Here is a 27529-nt window from a genome sequence, read left to right as displayed (position 1 = left end):
AACACTTTATGCAGTTGTTGGTTTCAAAAACCATCATAGCCATTAGATTAATATTGTTCATTTTTAATCAGCTAACTTATCATAGACCCTCCACCAACATACATTGGTCTTTGGACAAATGTTTTGTTGACATGTTGCCGAACATCACGATTTCTCAATTCAACTGGGTGATTTAGGAATGTTACTGTACCAACAACATAGGAAAGTAGTTATTCTTTTTAGAACATGTAAAAAAATCAATTATCGACAATATAAATGTCAAAACCACACTTCCACAACCCGGAAATTAAACTGCGCTGTCATCAGTGGTCCGTATCGCATACCGCCGTGCATCAAACTTCTAAATAGTGTAACAATTTCTCCTTGAGGTACAGTGATGCCTCGATACTCGTTACAATGTTACGATAATCGTGCCAACAGGCCTGCTGTTACAATATTGCAATGCATAGTGATGTTATGTTGCCTATGCTATACGATGATACGGTAGCGCGTGCACGTAGTATATGGAAGGCGCATGCGTAGTCACTGCGCGCCGCAATGCATCCCTGGGAGAACCACCAATTTTTTTCGCATAGTATATACGACGCGCATGCGTACTAGTCATTGAGCCGCAACGCGGCAGCTTCGCTGCCCCTGCGCGAGCTATCACTCTGACTGTACTTTCAAAAATCACTTAGGTGACTATGGCAATGGTCATGGATACCTGGATCATTACATTAAGCTGTTGGGCAAAACTTAATGTCATTATCACTCTGGCTGAACTTTCAAAAATCACTAATTTGACTATAGCCATGGTCATGGATAACTTCGCTGCAGCTGCAAGGATGCATCTTCGTAACACGGTAAAATCTACTATTTTACTGTTGACCTAATTTACCCAATGTTGTTCCTAACAGGTCCAGGATCAGGGCATTGAGCTTTTGGGGAAAAACAGTATATTATTAAGACAAACATCGGGACAAAGGGAGCTATATGAAATGGAAATATTCCTAAAATACCTAATGTCACAAGTACATCAAATATCTTTATGGCAGTTATATTACAAATATTTCACATAGCTAAGTCTCATCTATTTTACTTTTTCATTGTACCTCCCTTTTGTGAAAGCTTTTCAACTTATTACCATAACATATTGGTGTGGGATTGTCCCAAGAGCCATTATTACAAGTGAGTGTTGTAACTCCAACTAAGTCATATCCATTATCACATGAGATATTGATGGCTGCCAAATGTGAGAAAGTACCTGTACCATAGTCATTACTGTTGCTTACAGGTCCAGGATCGGGGCATTGAGCTTTTGGGGAAAAACAGTTTATTGTTAAGACAAACATTGGGATAAAGGGAACGATATGAAATGGAATTATTAACAAAATGCTAATGTCACAGGGGCATCAAAAATCCTTATGGGAATTATATTACAAATATTTCACATAGCTAAGTCTCATCTATTTTACTTTTTCATTGTACCTACCTTTTGTGAAAGCTTTTCAACTTACCATAACATAATGGTGTGGGATTGTTCCAAGAGCCGTTATTACAAGTGAGTGTTGTATCTCCAAATAAGTCATATCCATTATCACATGAGATATTGATGGCTGCCAAATGTGAGAAAGTACCTGTACCATAGTCATTACTGTTGCTTACAGGTCCAGGATCGGGGCATTGAGCTTTTGGGGAAAAACAGTTTATTATTAAGACAAACATCGGGATAAAGGGAACGACATGAAATGGAATTATTAATGAAATGCTAATGTCACAGGGGCATCAAAAATCCTTATGGGAATTATATTTCAAATATTTCACATAGCTAAGTCTCATCTATTTTACTTTTTCATTATACCTCCCTTTTGTGAAAGCTTTTCAACTTACCATAACATATTGGTGTGGGATTGTCCCAAGAGCCATTATTACAAGTGAGTGTTGTAACTCCAACTAAGTCATATCCATTATCACATGAGATATTGATGGCTGCCAAATGTGAGAAAGTACCTGTACCATAGTCATTACTGTTGCTTACAGGTCCAGGATCGGGGCATTGAGCTTTTGGGGAAAAACAGTTTATTGTTAAGACAAACATTGGGATAAAGGGAACGACATGAAATGGAATTATTAATGAAATGCTAATGTCACAGGGGCATCAAAAATCCTTATGGGAATTATATTACAAATATTTCACATAGCTAAGTCTCATCTATTTTACTTTTTCATTGTACCTACCTTTTGTGAAAGTTTTTAAACTTACCATAACATATTGGTGTGGGATTGTCCCAAGAGCCGTTATTACAAGTGAGTGTTGTATCTCCAACTAAGTCATATCCATTATCACATGAGATATTGATGGCTGCCAAATGTGAGAAAGTACCTGTACCATAGTCATTACTGTTGCTTACAGGTCCAGGATCGGGGCATTCAGCTTTTGGGGAAAAACAGTTTATTGTTAAGACAAACATTGGGATAAAGGGAACGATATGAAATGGAATTATTAATAAAATGCTAATGTCACAGGGGCATCAAAAATCCTTATGGGAATTATATTACAAATATTTCACATAGCTAAGTCTCATCTATTTTACTTTTTCATTGTACCTACCTTTTGTGAAAGCTTTTCAACTTACCATAACATATTGGTGTGGGATTGTTCCAAGAGCCGTTATTACAAGTGAGTGTTGTATCTCCAAATAAGTCATATCCATTATCACATGAGATATTGATGGCTGCCAAATGTGAGAAAGTACCTGTACCATAGTCATTACTGTTGCTTACAGGTCCAGGATCGGGGCATTGAGCTTTTGGGGAAAAACAGTTTATTGTTAAGACAAACATTGGGATAAAGGGAACGATATGATATGGAATTATTAATAAAATGCTAATGTCACAGGGGCATCAAAAATCCTGATGGGAATTATATTACAAATATTTCACATAGCTAAGTCTCATCTATTTTACTTTTTCATTATACCTCCCTTTTGTGAAAGCTTTTCAACTTACCATAACATATTGGTGTGGGATTGTCCCAAGAGCCATTATTACAAGTGAGTGTTGTAACTCCAACTAAGTCATATCCATTATCACATGAGATATTGATGGCTGCCAAATGTGAGAAAGTACCTGTACCATAGTCATTACTGTTGCTTACAGGTCCAGGATCGGGGCATTGAGCTTTTGGGGAAAAACAGTTTATTGTTAAGACAAACATTGGGATAAAGGGAACGACATGAAATGGAATTATTAATGAAATGCTAATGTCACAGGGGCATCAAAAATCCTTATGGGAATTATATTACAAATATTTCACATAGCTAAGTCTCATCTATTTTACTTTTTCATTGTACCTACCTTTTGTGAAAGCTTTTCAACTTACCATAACATATTGGTGTGGGATTGTTCCAAGAGCCGTTATTACAAGTGAGTGTTGTATCTCCAAATAAGTCATATCCATTATCACATGAGATATTGATGGCTGCCAAATGTGAGAAAGTACCTGTACCATAGTCATTACTGTTGCTTACAGGTCCAGGATCGGGGCATTGAGCTTTTGGGGAAAAACAGTTTATTGTTAAGACAAACATTGGGATAAAGGGAACGATATGAAATGGAATTATTAATAAAATGCTAATGTCACAGGGGCATCAAAAATCCTGATGGGAATTATATTACAAATATTTCACATAGCTAAGTCTCATCTATTTTACTTTTTCATTGTACCTCCCTTTTGTGAAAGTTTTTAAACTTACCATAACATATTGGTGTGGGATTGTCCCAAGAGCCGTTATTACAAGTGAGTGTTGTATCTCCAACTAAGTCATATCCATTATCACATGAGATATTGATGGCTGCCAAATGTGAGAAAGTACCTGTACCATAGTCATTACTGTTGCTTACAGGTCCAGGATCGGGGCATTGAGCTTTTGGGGAAAAACAGTTTATTGTTAAGACAAACATTGGGATAAAGGGAACGATATGAAATGGAATTATTAATAAAATGCTAATGTCACAGGGGCATCAAAAATCCTTATGGGAATTATATTACAAATATTTCACATAGCTAAGTCTCATCTATTTTACTTTTTCATTATACCTCCCTTTTGTGAAAGCTTTTCAACTTACCATAACATATTGGTGTGGGATTGTTCCAAGAGCCGTTATTACAAGTGAGTGTTGTATCTCCAACTAAGTCATATCCATTATCACATGAGATATTGATGGCTGCCAAATGTGAGAAAGTACCTGTACCATAGTCATTACTGTTGCTTACAGGTCCAGGATCGGGGCATTGAGCTTTTGGGGAAAAACAGTTTATTGTTAAGACAAACATTGGGATAAAGGGAACGATATGAAATGGAATTATTAATAAAATGCTAATGTCACAGGGGCATCAAAAATCCTTATGGGAATTATATTACAAATATGTCACATAGCTAAGTCTCATATATTTTACTTTTTCATTGTACCTCCCTTTTGTGAAAGTTTTTAAACTTACCATGACATATTGGTGTGGGATTTTCCCAAGAGCCGTTATTACAAGTGAGTGTTGTATCTCCAACTAAGTCATATCCATTATCACATGAGATATTGATGGCTGCCAAATGTGAGAAAGTACCTGTACCATAGTCATTACTGTTGCTTACAGGTCCAGGATCGGGGCATTGAGCTTTTGGGGAAAAACAGTTTATTGTTAAGAGAAACATCGGTATAAAGGGAACGATATGAAATAGAAATATTAATGAAATGCTAATGTCACACGGGCATCAAAAATCCTTATGGGAATTATATTTCAAATATTTCACATAGCTAAGACTCATCTATTTTACTTTTTCATTGTACCTCCCTTTTGTGAAAGCTTTTCAACTTACCATAACATATTGGTGTGGGATTGTCCCAAGAGCCGTTATTACAAGTGAGTGTTTTATCTCCAACTAAGTCATATCCATTATCACATGAGATATTGATGGCTGCCAAATGTGAGAAAGTACCTGTACCATAGTCATTACTGTTGCTTACAGGTCCAGGATCGGGGCATTGAGCTTTTGGGGAAAAACAGTTTATTGTTAAGACAAACATCGGGATAAAGGGAACGACATAAAATGGAATTATTAATGAAATGCTAATGTCACAGGGGCATCAAAAATCCTTATGGGAATTATATTTCAAATATTTCACACAGCTAAGTCTCATCTATTTTACTTTTTCATTGTACCTCCCTTTTGTGAAAGCTTTTCAACTTACCATAACATATTGGTGTGGGATTGTTCCAAGAGCCGTTATTACAAGTGAGTGTTGTATCTCCAACTAAGTCATATCCATTATCACATGAGATATTGATGGCTGCCAAATGTGAGAAAGTACCTGTACCATACTCATTACTGTTGCTTACAGGTCCAGGATCGGGACATCGAGCTTTTGGGGAAAAACAGTTTATTGTTAAGAGAAACATCGGGATAAAGGGAATGATATGAAATGGAATTATTGATAACATGCTAATGTCACAGGGGCATCAAAAATCCTGATGGGAATTATATTTCAAATATTTCACATAGCTAAATCTCATCTATTTTACTTTTTCATTGTACCTACTTTTTGTGAAAGCTTTTCAACTTACCATAACATATTGGTGTGGGATTGTCCCAAGAGCCGTTATTACAAGTGAGTGTTGTATCTCCAACTAAGTCATATCCATTATCACATGAGATATTGATGGCTGCCAAATGTGAGAAAGTACCTGTACCATAGTCATTACTGTTGCTTACAGGTCCAGGATCGGGGCATTGAGCTTTTGGGGAAAAACAGTTTATTGTTAAGAGAAACATCGGTATAAAGGGAACGATATGAAATAGAAATATTAATGAAATGCTAATGTCACACGGGCATCAAAAATCCTTATGGGAATTATATTTCAAATATTTCACATAGCTAAGACTCATCTATTTTACTTTTTCATTGTACCTCCCTTTTGTGAAAGCTTTTCAACTTACCATAACATATCGGTGTGGGATTGTCCCAAGAGCCATTATTACAAGTGAGTGTTGTAACTCCAACTAAGTCATATCCATTATCACATGAGATATTGATGGCTGCCAAATGTGAGAAAGTACCTGTACCATAGTCATTACTGTTGCTTACAGGTCCAGGATCGGGGCATTGAGCTTTTGGAGAAAAACAGTTTATTGTTAAGACAAACATCGGGATATTAAGGGAACGACATGAAATGGAAATATTAATAAAATGCTAATGTCACAGGGGTATCAAAAATCCTTATGGGAATTATATTACAAATATTTCACATAGCTAAGTCTCATCTATTTTACTTTTTCATTGTACCTCCCTTTTGTGAAAGCTTTTCAACTTACCATAACATATTGGTGTGGGATTGTCCCAAGAGCCGTTATTACAAGTGAGTGTTTTATCTCCAACTAAGTCATATCCATTATCACATGAGATATTGATGGCTGCCAAATGTGAGAAAGTACCTGTACCATAGTCATTACTGTTGCTTACAGGTCCAGGATCGGGGCATTGAGCTTTTGGGGAAAAACAGTTTATTGTTAAGACAAACATCGGGATAAAGGGAACGACATAAAATGGAATTATTAATGAAATGCTAATGTCACAGGGGCATCAAAAATCCTTATGGGAATTATATTTCAAATATTTCACATAGCTAAGTCTCATCTATTTTACTTTTTCATTGTACCTCCCTTTTGTGAAAGCTTCTCAACTTACCATAACATATTGGTGTGGGATTGTTCCAAGAGCCGTTATTACAAGTGAGTGTTGTATCTCCAACTAAGTCATATCCATTATCACATGAGATATTGATGGCTGCCAAATGTGAGAAAGTACCTGTACCATACTCATTACTGTTGCTTACAGGTCCAGGATCGGGACATCGAGCTTTTGGGGAAAAACAGTTTATTGTTAAGACAAACATCGGGATAAAGGGAATGATATGAAATGGAATTATTGATAACATGCTAATGTCACAGGGGCATCAAAAATCCTGATGGGAATTATATTTCAAATATTTCACATAGCTAAATCTCATCTATTTTACTTTTTCATTGTACCTACTTTTTGTGAAAGCTTTTCAACTTACCATAACATATTGGTGTGGGATTGTCCCAAGAGCCGTTATTACAAGTGAGTGTTGTATCTCCAACTAAGTCATATCCATTATCACATGAGATATTGATGGCTGCCAAATGTGAGAAAGTACCTGTACCATAGTCATTACTGTTGCTTACAGGTCCAGGATCGGGGCATTGAGCTTTTGGGGAAAAACAGTTTATTGTTAAGACAAACATCGGGATAAAAGGAACGACATGACATGGAAATATTAATGAAATGATAATGTCACAGGGGCATCAAAAATCCTTATGGGAATTATATTACAAATATTTCACATAGCTAAGTCTCATCTATTTTACTTTTTCATTGTACCTCCCTTTTGTGAAAGCTTTTCAACTTACCATAACATATTGGTGTGGGATTGTTCCAAGAGCCGTTATTACAAGTGAGTGTTGTATCTCCAACTAATTCATATCCATTATCACATGAGATATTGATGGCTGCCAAATGTGAGAAAGTACCTGTACCATAGTCATTACTGTTGCTTACAGGTCCAGGATCGGGGCATTGAGCTTTTGGGGAAAAACAGTTTATTGTTAAGAGAAACATCGGGATAAAGGGAACGATATGAAATGGAATTATTAATAAAATGCTAATGTCACAGGAGCATCAAAAATCCTTATGGGAATTATATTGCAAATATTTCACATAGCTAAGTCTCATCTATTTTACTTTTTCAATGTACCTCCCTTTTGTGAAAGCTTTTCAACTTACCATAACATATTGGTGTGGGATTGTTCCAAGAGCCGTTATTACAAGTGAGTGTTTTATCTCCAAATAAGTCATATCCATTATCACATGAGATATTGATGGCTGCCAAATGTGAGAAAGTACCTGTACCATAGTCATTACTGTTGCTTACAGGTCCAGGATCGGGGCATTGAGCTTTTGGGGAAAAACAGTTTATTGTTAAGAGAAACATCGGGATAAAGGGAATGATATGAAATGGAATTATTAATAAAATGCTAATGTCACAGGGGCATCAAAAATCCTTATGGGAATTATATTACAAATATTTCACATAGCTAAGTCTCATCTATTTTACTTTTTCATTGTACCTCCCTTTTGTGAAAGCTTTTCAACTTACCATAACATATTGGTGTGGGATCGTCCCAAGAGCCATTATTACAAGTGAGTGTTGTAACTCCAACTAAGTCATATCCATTATCACATGAGATATTGATGGCTGCCAAATGTGAGAAAGTACCTGTACCATAGTCATTACTGTTGCTTACAGGTCCAGGATCGGGGCATTGAGCTTTTGGGGAAAAACAGTTTATTGTTAAGAGAAACATCGGTATAAAGGGAACGATATGAAATAGAAATATTAATGAAATGCTAATGTCACACGGGCATCAAAAATCCTTATGGGAATTATATTTCAAATATTTCACATAGCTAAGACTCATCTATTTTACTTTTTCATTGTACCTCCCTTTTGTGAAAGCTTTTCAACTTACCATAACATATTGGTGTGGGATTGTCCCAAGAGCCGTTATTACAAGTGAGTGTTTTATCTCCAACTAAGTCATATCCATTATCACATGAGATATTGATGGCTGCCAAATGTGAGAAAGTACCTGTACCATAGTCATTACTGTTGCTTACAGGTCCAGGATCGGGGCATTGAGCTTTTGGGGAAAAACAGTTTATTGTTAAGACAAACATCGGGATAAAGGGAACGACATAAAATGGAATTATTAATGAAATGCTAATGTCACAGGGGCATCAAAAATCCTTATGGGAATTATATTTCAAATATTTCACACAGCTAAGTCTCATCTATTTTACTTTTTCATTGTACCTCCCTTTTGTGAAAGCTTTTCAACTTACCATAACATATTGGTGTGGGATTGTTCCAAGAGCCGTTATTACAAGTGAGTGTTGTATCTCCAACTAAGTCATATCCATTATCACATGAGATATTGATGGCTGCCAAATGTGAGAAAGTACCTGTACCATACTCATTACTGTTGCTTACAGGTCCAGGATCGGGACATCGAGCTTTTGGGGAAAAACAGTTTATTGTTAAGAGAAACATCGGGATAAAGGGAATGATATGAAATGGAATTATTGATAACATGCTAATGTCACAGGGGCATCAAAAATCCTGATGGGAATTATATTTCAAATATTTCACATAGCTAAATCTCATCTATTTTACTTTTTCATTGTACCTACTTTTTGTGAAAGCTTTTCAACTTACCATAACATATTGGTGTGGGATTGTCCCAAGAGCCGTTATTACAAGTGAGTGTTGTATCTCCAACTAAGTCATATCCATTATCACATGAGATATTGATGGCTGCCAAATGTGAGAAAGTACCTGTACCATAGTCATTACTGTTGCTTACAGGTCCAGGATCGGGGCATTGAGCTTTTGGGGAAAAACAGTTTATTGTTAAGAGAAACATCGGTATAAAGGGAACGATATGAAATAGAAATATTAATGAAATGCTAATGTCACACGGGCATCAAAAATCCTTATGGGAATTATATTTCAAATATTTCACATAGCTAAGACTCATCTATTTTACTTTTTCATTGTACCTCCCTTTTGTGAAAGCTTTTCAACTTACCATAACATATTGGTGTGGGATTGTCCCAAGAGCCATTATTACAAGTGAGTGTTGTAACTCCAACTAAGTCATATCCATTATCACATGAGATATTGATGGCTGCCAAATGTGAGAAAGTACCTGTACCATAGTCATTACTGTTGCTTACAGGTCCAGGATCGGGGCATTGAGCTTTTGGAGAAAAACAGTTTATTGTTAAGACAAACATCGGGATATTAAGGGAACGACATGAAATGGAAATATTAATAAAATGCTAATGTCACAGGGGTATCAAAAATCCTTATGGGAATTATATTACAAATATTTCACATAGCTAAGTCTCATCTATTTTACTTTTTCATTGTACCTCCCTTTTGTGAAAGCTTTTCAACTTACCATAACATATTGGTGTGGGATTGTCCCAAGAGCCGTTATTACAAGTGAGTGTTTTATCTCCAACTAAGTCATATCCATTATCACATGAGATATTGATGGCTGCCAAATGTGAGAAAGTACCTGTACCATAGTCATTACTGTTGCTTACAGGTCCAGGATCGGGGCATTGAGCTTTTGGGGAAAAACAGTTTATTGTTAAGACAAACATCGGGATAAAGGGAACGACATAAAATGGAATTATTAATGAAATGCTAATGTCACAGGGGCATCAAAAATCCTTATGGGAATTATATTTCAAATATTTCACATAGCTAAGTCTCATCTATTTTACTTTTTCATTGTACCTCCCTTTTGTGAAAGCTTCTCAACTTACCATAACATATTGGTGTGGGATTGTTCCAAGAGCCGTTATTACAAGTGAGTGTTGTATCTCCAACTAAGTCATATCCATTATCACATGAGATATTGATGGCTGCCAAATGTGAGAAAGTACCTGTACCATACTCATTACTGTTGCTTACAGGTCCAGGATCGGGACATCGAGCTTTTGGGGAAAAACAGTTTATTGTTAAGACAAACATCGGGATAAAGGGAATGATATGAAATGGAATTATTGATAACATGCTAATGTCACAGGGGCATCAAAAATCCTGATGGGAATTATATTTCAAATATTTCACATAGCTAAATCTCATCTATTTTACTTTTTCATTGTACCTACTTTTTGTGAAAGCTTTTCAACTTACCATAACATATTGGTGTGGGATTGTCCCAAGAGCCGTTATTACAAGTGAGTGTTGTATCTCCAACTAAGTCATATCCATTATCACATGAGATATTGATGGCTGCCAAATGTGAGAAAGTACCTGTACCATAGTCATTACTGTTGCTTACAGGTCCAGGATCGGGGCATTGAGCTTTTGGGGAAAAACAGTTTATTGTTAAGACAAACATCGGGATAAAAGGAACGACATGACATGGAAATATTAATGAAATGCTAATGTCACAGGGGCATCAAAAATCCTTATGGGAATTATATTACAAATATTTCACATAGCTAAGTCTCATCTATTTTACTTTTTCATTGTACCTCCCTTTTGTGAAAGCTTTTCAACTTACCATAACATATTGGTGTGGGATTGTTCCAAGAGCCGTTATTACAAGTGAGTGTTGTATCTCCAACTAATTCATATCCATTATCACATGAGATATTGATGGCTGCCAAATGTGAGAAAGTACCTGTACCATAGTCATTACTGTTGCTTACAGGTCCAGGATCGGGGCATTGAGCTTTTGGGGAAAAACAGTTTATTGTTAAGAGAAACATCGGGATAAAGGGAACGATATGAAATGGAATTATTAATAAAATGCTAATGTCACAGGAGCATCAAAAATCCTTATGGGAATTATATTGCAAATATTTCACATAGCTAAGTCTCATCTATTTTACTTTTTCAATGTACCTCCCTTTTGTGAAAGCTTTTCAACTTACCATAACATATTGGTGTGGGATTGTTCCAAGAGCCGTTATTACAAGTGAGTGTTTTATCTCCAAATAAGTCATATCCATTATCACATGAGATATTGATGGCTGCCAAATGTGAGAAAGTACCTGTACCATAGTCATTACTGTTGCTTACAGGTCCAGGATCGGGGCATTGAGCTTTTGGGGAAAAACAGTTTATTGTTAAGAGAAACATCGGGATAAAGGGAATGATATGAAATGGAATTATTAATAAAATGCTAATGTCACAGGGGCATCAAAAATCCTTATGGGAATTATATTACAAATATTTCACATAGCTAAGTCTCATCTATTTTACTTTTTCATTGTACCTCCCTTTTGTGAAAGCTTTTCAACTTACCATAACATATTGGTGTGGGATCGTCCCAAGAGCCATTATTACAAGTGAGTGTTGTAACTCCAACTAAGTCATATCCATTATCACATGAGATATTGATGGCTGCCAAATGTGAGAAAGTACCTGTACCATAGTCATTACTGTTGCTTACAGGTCCAGGATCGGGGCATTGAGCTTTTGGGGAAAAACAGTTTATTGTTAAGACAAACATCGGGATAAAGGGAACGACATGAAATGGAATTATTAATGAAATGCTAATGTCACAGGGGCATTAAAAATCCTTATGGGAATTATATTACAAATATTTCACATAGCTAAGTCTCATCTATTTTACTTTTTCAATGTACCTCCCTTTTGTGAAAGCTTTTCAACTTACCATAACATATTGGTGTGGGATTGTTCCAAGAGCCGTTATTACAAGTGAGTGTTTTATCTCCAACTAAGTCATATCCATTATCACATGAGATATTGATGGCTGCCAAATGTGAGAAAGTACCTGTACCATAGTCATTACTGTTGCTTACAGGTCCAGGATCGGGGCATTGAGCTTTTGGGGAAAAACAGTTTATTGTTAAGACAAACATCGGGATAAAGGGAACGACATGAAATGGAATGATTAATGAAATGCTAATGTCACAGGGGCATTAAAAATCCTTATGGGAATTATATTACAAATATTTCACATAGCTAAGTCTCATCTATTTTACTTTTTCAATGTACCTCCCTTTTGTGAAAGCTTTTCAACTTACCATAACATATTGGTGTGGGATTGTTCCAAGAGCCGTTATTACAAGTGAGTGTTTTATCTCCAACTAAGTCATATCCATTATCACATGAGATATTGATGGCTGCCAAATGTGAGAAAGTACCTGTACCATAGTCATTACTGTTGCTTACAGGTCCAGGATCGGGGCATTGAGCTTTTGGGGAAAAACAGTTTATTGTTAAGAGAAACATTGGGATAAAGGGAATGATATGAAATGGAATTATTAATGAAATGCTAATGTCACAGGGGCATCAAAAATCCTTATGGGAATTATATTACAAATATTTCACATAGCTAAGTCTCATCTATTTTACTTTTTCATTGTACCTCCCTTTTGTGAAAGCTTTTCAACTTACCATAACATATTGGTGTGGGATTGTTCCAAGAGCCGTTATTACAAGTGAGTGTTGTATCTCCAACTAAGTCATATCCATTATCACATGAGATATTGATGGCTGCCAAATGTGAGAAAGTACCTGTACCATAGTCATTACTGTTGCTTACAGGTCCAGGATCGGGGCATTGAGCTTTTGGGGAAAAACAGTTTATTGTTAAGAGAAACATCGGGATAAAGGGAACGATATGAAATGGAATTATTAATAAAATGCTAATGTCACAGGGGCATCAAAAATCCTTATGGGAATTATATTACAAATATTTCACATAGCTAAGTCTCATCTATTTTACTTTTTCATTGTACCTCCCTTTTGTGAAAGCTTTTCAACTTACCATAACATATTGGTGTGGGATTGTCCCAAGAGCCATTATTACAAGTGAGTGTTGTAACTCCAACTAAGTCATATCCATTATCACATGAGATATTGATGGCTGCCAAATGTGAGAAAGTACCTGTACCATAGTCATTACTGTTGCTTACAGGTCCAGGATCGGGGCATTGAGCTTTTGGGGAAAAACAGTTTATTGTTAAGACAAACATTGGGATAAAGGGAACGATATGAAATGGAATTATTAATGAAATGCTAATGTCACAGGGGCATTAAAATCCTTATGGGAATTATATTTCAAATATTTCACATAGCTAAGTCTCATCTATTTTACTTTTTCATTGTACCTCCCTTTTGTGAAAGCTTTTCAACTTACCATAACATATTGGTGTGGGATTGTTCCAAGAGCCGTTATTACAAGTGAGTGTTGTATCTCCAACTAAGTCATATCCATTATCACATGAGATATTGATGGCTGCCAAATGTGAGAAAGTACCTGTACCATAGTCATTACTGTTGCTTACAGGTCCAGGATCGGGGCATTGAGCTTTTGGGGAAAAACAGTTTATTGTTAAGACAAACATCGGGAGAAAGGAAACTATATGAAATGGAAATATTAATAGCATATCGGCCTGGGGTTATCCTATGAACCGTCATTTCACCTGAGTGTCATACCTCCAACTAAATTATATCCACTCTCACATGAGATGTTGATGGCTGTCAAATGTGAAAATGCACCTGTACCATAGTCAACATGCATCAATGCTGTTGCTAACAGGTCCTGGATCAGGGCATTGAGCTTTTGTATGGAAGAAAAGGAGCATATTGATTTGAATAATACAAAAAGACATGTCAATGCACGAAGGAACAATAATCTAAAGCTTTGCCCTTACAGAAGGCTTTCACTTTACATCTTGTTTAAAGTAAATTGGCGAAAACTCTGTTTCCAAGATCCATGGATTGAGCTTTTGGAATGAAAAATAGTCATTCTTTCTCAGTATGAAATTTAGACCAAAGAACTACAATTACCATTCCCATCTAATACCAAAGTAATGGGTCGGGCTACTTTGTTGTTATATTGGTAAGTACACACAGGGAGACATGACACTCGACACACATATTTACCATAACAAAGTGCATATGTCTTAAAAGTCTGTTGGCATCGTATTTAGGTTTAATGAGTAATTTGCATAATTAATTATTTGGTAATTATGCTATATACTAAGAATGCAATTTTCAAATTCAATATAATTTGGCAGAGACATCAACCATAACAAAGCACACATATCACATATCATATAATGCCTCTTGGCATAGTTCTTATTTTTAATATGATTAATGTGCATAATTAATTAGAATACATCTTAATAAGAATGCATTCCAACATATGGTTTTGCCCTTGTGGGAGGAATTAGGTTTAAATCTAGAGGTACAATGAAATCGCATATGATAAAACCAACAGAACTATTTTCAATCATTAAATACAAAGGCAAATATTCTCATTAGCATACTAATCATCCCTTATATCATATACCTATGCCCTTATCAATCACTCCTTGTGACGTTTAACGTGAAATATCACTTCGAATATGGGACGTCAATCGTCATAATATTCACATTAGACGTCATCATATTCACGTCATCGGAAACAACTCTCTGATTGGATAGAGATCGTCGATTATGGAAAGAATTATGGAAAGTTGCACCGAATTCTGATGAAAATTGATGATCGTCGGAGCATGTTGACCAGAGTTAGCAAATTATGTGAATGTCACCTAATATAGGCCACGTGACACATGAAGCACATTGCATAGCAAGCGGTGCTCTTTTTATTTTGCATAATTTGTCTTTGAACTCCTGGGCATAGACATATCATAAATCGGTTATTACCGGATATCTCTTCATTCGTCGTATCACCGTTCATGTAGTTTCCATAATATGACACTCATCTAGCAACTCGTGTCACGTTACGGAAACTACACTCACAGTGATGCGATAAATGAAGAGGTGATATCGGGTAATAACCTCATAATATCACATCAATAAGTGTAGTTAAATTTTATAAGGAATTATACATACAGAAGCATTCAGGTATTGAATTATCCCATGTTCCATTAGTACATGTAAGTATGTCTTCTCCAACTAAATCAAAACCATAATCACATGTAATACTAAGTGCAGACCGGTGTATGAAAGGTCCACTACTATTCATAATACCATTTGTTAATGGACCAGGATCTTCGCATGGGACTGTAGATTGAAAATAAGAAAGATTCTGTTATGTATACAAACATGTACAATATAGTCTGACAAAGTCATTCTAAACTCTTTGCGCTAGTATGATTTCATCTGTGTCCTCTCCATAAATACTTAAACTTTTCCCAACCTTTCACGTATTCAAACCTAAGGGACCAGTCAGTTTCTTCAGCCTGGGGGGGGGGGGGGGGGGCGGTGGATTGGAAGGGGGGTTACCCTGTTTTTGAAATTAGCAGGGGGGGGGGGTCATACTGTTTTGAAAATTTTGGATAAAGAAATCTGTTGAACATGACTACATTTTTCTCCTTAACTCCACTTTTTCATCTCGACCTTAGTTCATTATTAGTATATGTGGGTGTTCAATTTGTTTCTATGATAGCATTGATACTAGTATACTTTTAACAATTGATTGAAACTCACATAAACAATGAGGTGGTGGATGACTCCATTCACCCTCTAAGCACCTTAGTGAACTTTCACCATCCAAGAAGTAGTCATTCATGCATGTGATGTTTATAATCGACCCATGCATAAAAGGTCCTGCACCAAAGTCCACACTGCCAGTAATTGGTTTTAGGTCTTCACACGGAGCTGGTAGGGCAAACAACATTATACGTATGCATATTAATCAGATATCGTCAAATGATTATTTTTGATATAAGATGATATATTCGCTTTATTTATTCGTGTTCGGAATACTCCACTTTAGTTGTACATAATGATAATATGAAAAAGTGACAAAAGCAACAACAACAACAACAACAACAACAACAACAACAACAACAACAGCATCAAAAGCAATTGAATTATTGCAAATGTAAGAAACAGACTGCATTGTGAGAATGAATGCCTTCACATGATTGCATTATTATATCATATATATAATTTTTGCTACTTGCATGTTATTTATGTTTGTTGTGAACAAAATTAAAAGCTACATAATTATCATTAATGTGTTATGTTTTTGAACCGTTACTTCACCAAACAACACGTTAATATAATTAAATGAAATACCCACCAATACATGTTGGAGATGTCGCATTCCACATGCCATTATCGCATTCCAAGCTACTTGCACCACTCAAATAATAGTTTGTTACACATGATATATCTATGATCGATCCATGCGTGAAAGGAAAAGTGCCATAGCTGCTGCTATTCGCAATAGGCCCAGGATCATCGCATGGTGCTGATAAAGAACAAAAACACTATTTTGTTTCATTTTCTGATATCACTATCCATTGTATGTCAAATTATTCAAATATACGAGTGGTGTCATCTCTTTTAAGGAGACAGAAGTCATACCTAAGGCTCAGACCACTGTATATTTTGCAGTGGTCTGAGCTAACTGGTATTACTTTGCATATGCCGGGTTACTGCTTCAATCTTGAGGATAATACTAGTATTATTCAGTATGCATACTAATTACATTCAATTACAAATTAAACAAGGTGTTATATGTTTATAATGGTAGAGGGGTTCCTTGTTATTTTGTTAAAGTTGAAACAATCTAGGGATGCATAAAGGACTCGTGACAGTTCATACAAATATGACATCGCATTATTCCGTAGCCGAGGTAAGACAGAAAACCGACCGACCACACTCGAAGTAAATACGACTTGGGAACGACTGATACACTGTCATATTCAAGGATTACGCGGTTGCTTTTAATAGTGAGGATTTCATTCCTGGTAAGGGATTCATTTGAGGATTTAGATAATCTCCGTTGTAGCTCACTCACTGAATAAACTTCTCGATATTCATGGTTCCCCATTACATACCTTTATCACATACATCCCCACTATATCCAGATTCACATGTACAATTGAAAGCATTCAACAAGTTAGTACACGATCCATGATCGCCGCAAGGACTGGTAAGGCATTCATCTATATCTGTTAATGAAATGAAAAAATATAAGTTATGAAATCATAATTTAGTTTCTATCTGCGTATTTTGAATTAGTGGCTCAGGCATAACTTTGAAAAGATCACAATTTTACCCTGAGATACTAGAATGCCAGATATGTTGTTCGATACTGTATATAAATGATTAATCAAATATTGACTACAGTACAAAAATGTTGATACCTTACTCTAGCCAAGTTAATGTCTTTGAACAGAAAATATGGATTATGTACCCCGGTTGTTCTACGACACAACAACCCGTGTCTACGTCACTGGTTTGGAGATACTCGTAATATGAGTCAAATTGTTCCAGATCGCCATTATTTTTCACAAGTGATGATTGAGGAAGTGTGAATATATTGTTCCAAAATATTTTACTTCATTAAGCAGAAAAATATAGTGACCTAAGGATTTGTCACTATTCATCTAGAGACTCGTAGTGACAAGGCGCCCTTAGGCCACTCATATTTTCCAAAGCTGAACTAAGAAAAATATCGGGGATAATGTATAATTATCTTTACAAGCAGGAACAAATCGACCAGCAAAAGGAAGTGTGCAGTTAACTTGTATAGGTACTCCTCTTTTATTGTCAGACATTCAAACAACGTCTCCATATGTAGACAGTTGGCAGCCAATGCCCCTATAACAGGTAAAGCATGGTGTAACCTTATGAGGTTCTAGTCGTGGTCTTGGTAGCTCGACTTAAACTCAAAATCCACCAGATCGATTGCTGGTATTTAGTGTGAACATTACTTTTGGTGAATAGTTAAGAAATCGTTCAAACAAAAACGGTCGCATCACATTTGTGTGATTTGGGTTTAAAAATGACATTTTTGGTCAAAAAACAAAACAAAAGCTACTGTCTGAAATTTGTTAAGAACGTTCTTAGGGGTGTGTACATGTAGATTAAACCCAGCCCCTACTTAATATCCATGTACCAGCTCATGAGTAGTAATGTCATTGAATAGGTAGGGCACGTGCACATGTCTCATATGATTTAACCCTAGAAACCACACTGGTGCATTTAGCAAATTCTACATTACTCACGTTTTATTACATTGGTATATGACCGAGAGGTATTACCTTTGCAAGATGGTACTGATGGTGCCCAAGACCCATCTGTACAAACTGCTCCTTCTTGTCCGTCTAATTCAAAGCCAATATCACAAGCAAACGTCGCTTTGCTGAAATGTGTATATCCTGTAATGTTCACTATACCATTGCCAATTGAGATTTGTGAAGGACATGGAGCTAAAAAGGATTTTAAAATACAATAAAACACCAAATGTAACTGACTTATAACCAATAGCATTAGGATCGATCAATTATCTCTTTGCATCTGTGTCAGTCAGTCTGTCTGTAATTCCTCCCTCTCTCCCAATCTTCTCCATTAGTCAGTCAGTCAGTCAGTCAGTCAGTCTGTCTGTCTGTCTGTCTGTCTGTCTGTCTGTCTGTCTGTCTGTCTGTCTGTCTGTCTGTCTGTCTGTCTCTCCCTCCCTCTCTCTCAACCACATCTCAATCAATAAGGTTGGTTTCAATAAATACAAAAACTAACGAAAATTTATCAGGTAGCATAATAAAGTTGGGGTGAGTAATAACGATTTACCTTTACACAGCGGCACATCTTCAGACCATGTGCCGTCTGTACAAGATAGTAGAGTTGCACCCTCTAAAGTGTAGTTGCCATTGCAGGAAAATTCCACATTTGCATTGTGTGAATATGTACCATTTAGGGGGTCTGGGGATTTATTACCATATGATATTACCACGTCCATGCATCGGCCTGTTGATGTAAAAACAAACATGCAAAGGTGTTAAAATCACACTAAAATATAACAATATCCAAACTCTCTTCCCTTTGGAGAATTAGAGGACGTTGGGGATTTATTTTGGTTCTGATTAGGTAATGGTGATTGTGATTGTGATGGTTACGATAGTGGTAGTGATGGTGGTGATGGTGGTGGTGGTGGTGGTGGCGGCGGAGGCGGCGAGGGCGGTGGTGTTGGTATGCTGTGGTAATCTTGGTGGTGGTAGTTGTAATGGTAGAGGTGGTGGTGATGGTGGTGGATGCTATGGTGATGGTTTTTGTTGTGGTGGTGGTTTTGGTTGGGTGGTTAGGTAATGATGACGCGAGGTACATGGTCTTAATGTTAGTGTTAGTGTTAATTTTGGTAAACGTGGTGGTATGGTAGCATGGAAACCCAGTAATCCGGAATCAAAAGGGGCACAAGCTGAATTTATATATGTTTTGGGAGATGTATATTTGTAGGCATTTTAAAAGGTACTCACATAATTCTACTGATGTATACTAACAAAAACCTGGTACTAGGATATGACTTATAAATGACTGACCCAATGACACAATTTATGATGCTATCAAAATCTTTTACAGGAACTCCATACTATACAATCAACAGTTCTAAGAATGCTAGAACACAACTTGTGATGTCACAGAAGGTATGCATCACTATTAACAATATACTAGAATAGTAAATCGAAAGTTTTGTAAGTATTTTCTCACACAGCATATAACCTCAGCTTGTGCCATTTAATAATTATGCTACACTGACATAACAGTACCATGTGATATTCTTTACTGAAAACAAAGACTGTCCTAATGCTAAGATAATGCTAATGTAACTGTATGTAACTATGACAATGTCGGTCACAGTCTAGTAGGAGAGCAATCATCATTTACGACAGGGGGACTGTAACATTGTACATACATTGAAGTTGTTACAGGGAAAATGTAGAATGACACGAGGCACTGTCTGTCTATGTCTGCATGTGCGTACATTTTTATACATATCATACATTATGTCCTTGGTTAGTTTATAAATCATATCCTAGTACCAGGTTTTAGTTCAGTCAGATGCAAGTGATGGTAAGTATACCTCAGTAGAATACAGTGCGAGTACCTTTTAAAATTCAGAAAAAATACATCCCAAAAACATATCAATTCAGTTAATGTCCCTTTAATGATCCTTGATTCCGGGCTTCCCATGGTACGTAGTTGTAGGGTGTTGCTGGCTTCCCATGGTACGTAGTGGTAGGGTGTTGCTGGCTTCCCATGGTACGTAGCGATAGGGTGTTGCTGGCTTCCCATGGTACGTAGTGGTAGGGTGTTGCTGGCTTCCCATGCTACGCAGGGTTAGGTTGTTGCTGGCTTCCCATGGTACGTAGTGGTAGGGTGTTGCTGGCTTCCCATGGTACGCAGGGTTAGGTTGTTGCTGGCTTCCCATGGTACGTAGTGGTAGGGTGTTGCTGGCTTCCCATGGTACGCAGGGTTAGGTTGTTGCTGGCTTCCCATGGTACGTAGTGATAGGGTGTTGCTGGCTTCCCATGGTACGTAGTGATAGGGTGTTGTTGGCTTCCCATATGGTACGTAGGGTTAGGGTGTTGCTGGCTTCCCATGGTACGTAGTGATAGGGTGTTGCTGGCTTCCCATGGTACGTAGGGTTAGGGTGTTGTTGGCTTCCCATGGTACGTAGTGATAGGTTGTTGATGGCTTCCCATGGTACGTAGTGGTAGGGTGTTGATGGCTTCCCATGGTACGTAGTGGTAGGGTGTTGATGGCTTCCCATGGTACGTAGTGGTAGGGTGTTGCTGGCTTCCCATGGTACGTAGTGATAGGGTGTTGCTGGCTTCCCATGGTACGTAGTGATAGGGTGTTGCTGGCTTCCCATGGTACGTAGGGTTAGGGTGTTGTTGGCTTCCCATGGTACGTAGTGATAGGTTGTTGATGGCTTCCCATGGTACGTAGTGGTAGGGTGTTGATGGCTTCCCATGGTACGTAGTGGTAGGGTGTTGATGGCTTCCCATGGTACGTAGTGGTAGGGTGTTGCTGGCTTCCCATGGTACGTAGTGATAGGGTGTTGCTGGCTTCCCATGGTACGTAGTGGTAGGGTGTTGCTGTTGTTTGTTGTATTTATATTAACGGTCAGGATTGTGTTACTACTTATAATTCTGATCAACATTACCTTGACAAGTTGGGGAGTTTCCGTTTTGAAAATCAGTTGTCCACTGTCCCAGGTTACAATCTGCCGTAAAGCCAGGCGGGTATAGATCATAACCAGCATCACATTCAAACGTTAGTACGTCATTAGCTTTGTAGGGGGCGTTGCCGATTATGGTTCCGTGTGATAGAGTATTACTCGGTTCAGGGCAGTTAGCTGTAAAGGAAGGAGACGAACATTTCATTCAAAATCGCAGCAATTCAGGATTAATAGGTTACATAATAAAACAAATAAACAATGTCTTTCAAAGGTAAATCACAGGGGCTTGAAATTAGCCATATCTATTTTTTACAAAGAGTTGTTTTTTTATTTATTGTGTACTCTGTTTAATAAATTTCGATAATGACATTGCCACAAAGTGGCGTTATGCTTAGTCAAGTTTCTTGGTCGGGATCGACCGGTCAGCGACATTAGGTTGACCAGTCACAGTTGTTGGTAAATTTGCATATACTATGAATGACACCTGGTGGCAATCATAATCGTCCAATCGTGTGTGGCAATCTAATAGTTTTGACACTAGTATAACAGGAACAATATTTAACAGTTCTGGGAGTGGCACTTCCAATTTTGATCTCTCATAAACCTACAACGTTGCTGTAGGAAGCTATTGGATTACTGTATGTGGAAGTTCTCAACTGCGTTATTACTTGCAAACTCAACCTTTTGCCGGGACTGAGAATGCTACATATTGTGTGGAACTGTTCTTGTATTCGTGGACAATTGAAAACATCATCCAACAGTGTGTCCCAAGTCTGCGCGCGCTTCGATACCAGACAAAGGAGACTTTACATCGAAATTGTGAGTCGTTTTGTTTGCCACACCAGCCATCAGTATATTTTTCAAGTGTACTCTAAGTTTAATAGCTTTTTCGTGCAAGCAATTTCGATGTACAGACAGAGAGAAATCAGACCAGTTCAATTTAAACCTGTGACATCTCTGTGTGTATGTTCTTATCTCCCCAGTAATTGTAGTCCCTCCCCAATAGTAATACGTACTTTAAAAAACTCGTCTTTCGTGAGAGACATTAATAAATACAAAACTTTGAAGATTGCTAGTTATTCTTTCCAAAGAAATTAGTATTGTATTATTTACATCAATATGTTGTTGTACAATGTTTGCCTTACCAACGCATCCAGGTGTGGCCAGTATGTTCCACGCCCCAGTGTTGGTACAAGTCAATTTATCAGGTCCGCCATACAAAGAATGTCCACTGCTGCAAGTGAAATTGACATCTTCACCAACATCGAAACTCGTCTTATTTAGAGCCAAATTAGGATAATCGCCAGTAAATGGTGGTGCTGGCCTATCGCACGGAGCTGAAATCAAGAAAAAAGAAGACTTTTTACAGTAGTTAGATTGGAGAAACAAAAATTAAAGAAATTTTCATAATAACATTTGATACCAAAATCATTTATTTCAAATTGCTAGATGTGGTACAACATTGCAATGTCAGCTGAATGATTTTAATCGCTGATGTGTGTTATACCAAAGCCGAGGTTGTTACCCTAATCTTCCGTCTTTCCAATATTGTGATGATTTATATATGGCAAGTTGTAAGGTGAAGAAACGTGAAAATTAAAAATTAATTACAATTTTTTCTTAGTTAGTCAAAGGTCATACAGTCGCTGTGACCAAACTGTCACAAACGTTCCTACGGGGAACACCTAAGATACTATATGTTTATACTTTGTTTACCATAGTTGTTCATCTATATGTCGGTTTACTTATTAAACACAGGCTTGATAAACCAATTTTATTGTATGACTAACTTTGTGACGGTGGCATTCCTTTTGATAAAAGTACAAGAATTTACTTTGAACTACTGACTGATTTTTTTAATCGATGTTTTTTTCTTCACATATCTTGATCATTGACGTCATGTTATGAATAACAACAACAACGACGACGACGACTACAATAACAACTAAGAGACAAAATGGTAACGAAGAGAACACATACAAGAAATTGTACACCTCATTCTCAAGCAGACCGGATTGAATCGTTCATGCCTATTACATACTCTTGATCTCATATACAAGTACCAATAAAACAGAAAGTTTGGACACTTTGTATGAAGACTTTTGAAATCTGTCCCCTCTCTATCAGTCACCTAAGGGTGGCTTTTGTTATTCGACTTTATTGAAAGATACAATAAGAGCCACTGAGAAACAGAACTAATATTGCTAAATCTTATCGTCTGGCTAGACACAAATCTTACTAACATTGTCATTGCTACATTTCATCGTCTGTATCGACAAACGTTTTAACATTGCAACATTACATCGTCTGATTCAATAAAATCTTACTAATATTGCAACTGCAGCCGTGACATATAGGGCGCCCTCACAGTTTGCTGATTTTATGCCTTTGTTTCTAGTATTCATTTACGTATTCCTATTTACGTTATCCACCTATCGTTCGTTAGCTGTCTACCTGTATGAGTTCTTTGTAAGAGTGTGATTTTAGGGTACATCGTGTCATACGTGTCACTTCTCTGTCGGCAGTCAGTCTTGTATGTTGGTCTACAGTAGTTCTCGGCAGTCATTCCCTTTTAGTTAATTTGAGAAGTTCGACGTTGGCCGGCAGTTACCTATTCCGAATTACACAGGTTCAGGTTTGCCATGGTCAATGTTGCTGTAGTGGTATTAGTGAAGTCATCGACCCGTGGATATAACTACAATTCACGTCGTCGAAATAGGAGCCAATTCAATGAAAAGTAAATTGTGCATGCTACAAGCGTAATTTCCAATAGATTATTCGTAGACCCTGTGAATGGTCTATCAATAGTTCATTCAATGACCTACTCCGCTGCCATTGGGAGCATTAATAATGTTCTGCCATGGAGTGAAACAAACTGTCTCGCTTCGTTAGAGAGAAACGCTGAGTAATACGTCGTTGTAAAAGACTACATTAAAACCACTCAGGAGGTTGAAACTGCTGCCGTGTATTGTTACCACGTGTAATCATAGGCGAACTCGTACTTACTTACTACGTCTGATCATTTATTTGATGTAAGAAATTCAGTATTTTCACCACAAAGCTTCAATGTTAATTTTAACAGCTTTTTCAAAAAATCCTTTTCTGTCTCTCATACCAATATAAGGTCATTTAAACAAAAACTTTGATAATCTAAGACTTTTTTATGAAGATGTAATTCAGCCAAATTTTAGTATCATTGGTATTTCGGAGGTTTGGAATATCTCAGACCCAAATTTATTTACTATGGAAGAGTATTCGTTTGAAGTCAATTGTCGTGCAGGTGCCAGGGGCCGGGGTTGGAGGTGTTGGAGCATATATATGTTCATCTATAAAATATAAAGTCCTACAATCTCAAGTGGCTCATGCCGAGACACTCTGGCTGGAGATATTTATTGAGAACCATAAAATAATTATAGGAATAATCTACAGGCGACTAAACACAAACCTAATAGAGTTTCAAAACCATTTGCTTGAAGTGTTAAACACTTATAAACTCGATAGATCGCACTGTATTCTACTTGGTGACTTTAATATTGATCTAAACAGTACAAATATCAACTCCGAAATATTCCTATCAAGTATGAATTGTTTGTGTTTACATCAACTCATTACTTCACCAACCAGAGTAACTAGTACGTCTAACACATCAATCGATAATATCTATACAAATATATGTTCCAACACAATCCAGACTGGCATTATTGTCACAAATGTTTCAGACCATTTTCCTGTATTTGCGATTTTTGAGAATATTTTATCAAAAGAAGTTGAGTAGTTTTCCTACAGAAGTTATAGAAATTACGATGTACAATTATTCCGTAGAAACCTTGAAGCTGTACAATGGGATGAAATCTATGAATGTACAGATGTCAACTCAGCATATGATAAATTTTGTTCAGTGTTCACTGAAATCTGTGATAAGCATGTACCAATTGTATCACGTAATGTTAAGAACTCCAAGTCTTACAAACCATGGATCACTCGGGCAATTAAGAAATCAATCAATAGGAAACATAAACTTTATATCAAGGTTGTCAAACCTAATTTGAATCCAAGAATTGTCAGCAAGTATAAAAACTATTGGAACGTTTTAACCTCTGTTCTAAGGAATGCTAAACAAATGTATTTTGGTAATTTATTTTATGATAATAAGGGCAATATCAAGAAAACTTGGAATATAATTAACGATGTTCTTGGAAGAGGAAATAGAAATGCCCCCGGGAAATAGGTTGATGTTGAGGTGATCGACAGGCCCTCGCGGTGAACAGACGTATGCTATTGCCCTCACGACCAGTCGACATTTGTATACTATAAATATTAGACTCTAATTTGCATCCAAGACATCTGTATTATATATTCCTTCCAGGGGTCAGACCCGACTAGCCTAGCTATTTTCTGACTCCTGTTATCCGAATTCATTCTTTTCCCTTTTGATATAATTGTGATGTTAATTAATTTATTTTTTGGATAATAAAAATCAATCAATCAATCAATCAATCAATCAATCAATCAATCAAACTCCCAGAAGACTGGAAACAAGCCAATGTCGCACCAATATTCAAAAAAGGGTCCAAATCAGGCCCAACTAACTACATTAACATGTGTATGCTGTAAACTTCTTGAACATATTATAGACAGTCACATAATGAAATACTTAACCAAACACAACATAATTACAGATGCCAAACATGCATTTCAGAAATTTTGATCATGTGATACCCAGCTCATAACAACTCTCCACGATCTGTCTACTCACCACAACAAAAAATTAACTACAGACATCGCAATCCTGGACTTCAGCAAAGCATTTGACGTAGTACCACATAAACACCTATTACAGAAACTCAACTATTATGGCATCAGAAATCAAACTCTAACCTCGATCAAAGCATTTCTAACAAACCGTTTACAAAGAGTATTAATCATAAATGGAAAAACTTCAAAATGGAACCGAGTGTTGAGCGGTGTCCCCAGGGATCCGTACTTGGACCACACCTTTTCATCCTGTTCATAAACGATATCACAGAATCAGTAAACTCAACCATTAGACTATTTGCAGATGACTGTATCATATATAAACCCATAATATCACACCTAGATGAAATCTCATTCCAGCAAGATCTTGACAATCTCGTCGCCTGGTAAAACCAGTGGGGAATGAAGTTCAATGCATCAAACTTAAAAGTGCAAGGTTATGAGAGTATCACATAAACAAAAACCTGGACTCACTAACTACACCATGCTTGGCACAACACTGGAAGAAGTCAAAGAAGTTAAGTACTTGGGCATTATACTTCAACACAACCTGAAATGGGATCAGCAGACACGTCATGCAGCCACAAAAGCCACCAAAATACTAAATTTCATTCAAAGAAACTTTCATCATCATCATGTTCTAGGCCTGTCAAACAAAACTTGTACAAAACTATAGTCCAACCACACCTTGAATATGCATCAGCAGTCTGGAACCCAGGAACACCAAAAAAATATTGAGACCCTTCAAAAAGTTCAACACAGAGCAGCAAGATTTGTACTTGGGGATTACAAACCAAAATCAAGTGTTACAGATTGTCAAGGTAGTAAATAAATTCGTAAAAACTTACCGCCATTTGTCCTGTAATAGATGTTTAACTTGTGTTTTTAACTCCCCGCAATAAAATATTATGTAATTTGAAATGCAAAGCTTGAGGGTTTAGCCATTTTTTAAATTTATGTGTAAATAAATATAAGTGATTTTGCATCACGTTTTCAAGATTCATTAACTTATACCACACGCAAGCAAAGTTCTTTCAAACACTTCCGAATAAAAGGTGTGGGATTTATACCCCGTTCACTCTATGTCACGAGAATGGACGTCTACCTCATTGGTTATATATGCGGTGCATGCAAAAGTGTCATTAACATTCCCGTTTTGTTATGTTTGCACAGGTATATTTATA

The 27529-nt window shown here is 36.9% G+C and overlaps 1 protein-coding gene across 1 annotated transcript; it reads right to left on the bottom strand.

Moving 5' to 3' along the window:
* Positions 1 to 857: 857 nt before the first annotated feature.
* On the bottom strand, positions 858 to 27199 carry LOC144433694 (sushi, von Willebrand factor type A, EGF and pentraxin domain-containing protein 1-like). Its single transcript, XM_078122046.1, has 46 exons — positions 27194 to 27199; positions 26820 to 26895; positions 22736 to 22927; positions 21576 to 21767; positions 19202 to 19378; positions 18679 to 18846; positions 17470 to 17583; positions 16109 to 16279; positions 15576 to 15682; positions 14108 to 14231; positions 13809 to 13979; positions 13437 to 13607; positions 13064 to 13234; positions 12691 to 12861; positions 12318 to 12488; positions 11945 to 12115; positions 11572 to 11742; positions 11199 to 11369; positions 10826 to 10996; positions 10453 to 10623; positions 10080 to 10250; positions 9705 to 9875; positions 9332 to 9502; positions 8959 to 9129; positions 8586 to 8756; positions 8213 to 8383; positions 7840 to 8010; positions 7467 to 7637; positions 7094 to 7264; positions 6721 to 6891; positions 6348 to 6518; positions 5973 to 6143; positions 5600 to 5770; positions 5227 to 5397; positions 4854 to 5024; positions 4481 to 4651; positions 4108 to 4278; positions 3735 to 3905; positions 3362 to 3532; positions 2989 to 3159; positions 2616 to 2786; positions 2243 to 2413; positions 1870 to 2040; positions 1497 to 1667; positions 1092 to 1294; positions 858 to 917 (listed from the first exon to the last, which is right to left on the bottom strand). Exons 1-46 carry the CDS (start codon positions 27197 to 27199, stop codon positions 858 to 860), a joined length of 7404 nt encoding a protein of 2467 aa, XP_077978172.1.
* Between the last annotated feature and the right edge of the window lie 330 nt (positions 27200 to 27529).

Source organism: Glandiceps talaboti, chromosome 4 (assembly GCF_964340395.1).
Source record: "Glandiceps talaboti chromosome 4, keGlaTala1.1, whole genome shotgun sequence".
NCBI classification, from domain to species: domain Eukaryota; kingdom Metazoa; phylum Hemichordata; class Enteropneusta; family Spengelidae; genus Glandiceps; species Glandiceps talaboti.
This window is presented reverse-complemented; position numbering and strand designations above follow the sequence as displayed.

What these genes read in the sequence shown, in the direction of transcription:
- LOC144433694 (XM_078122046.1), bottom strand. An exon ending in TCCCACACCAATATGTTATG is followed by an intron (nt 10,997 to 11,198) that starts GTAAGTTGAAAA and finishes TTTCCCCAAAAG; the next exon opens with CTCAATGCCCCGATCCTGGA. An exon ending in TCCCACACCATTATGTTATG is followed by an intron (nt 1,295 to 1,496) that starts GTAAGTTGAAAA and finishes TTTCCCCAAAAG; the next exon opens with CTCAATGCCCCGATCCTGGA.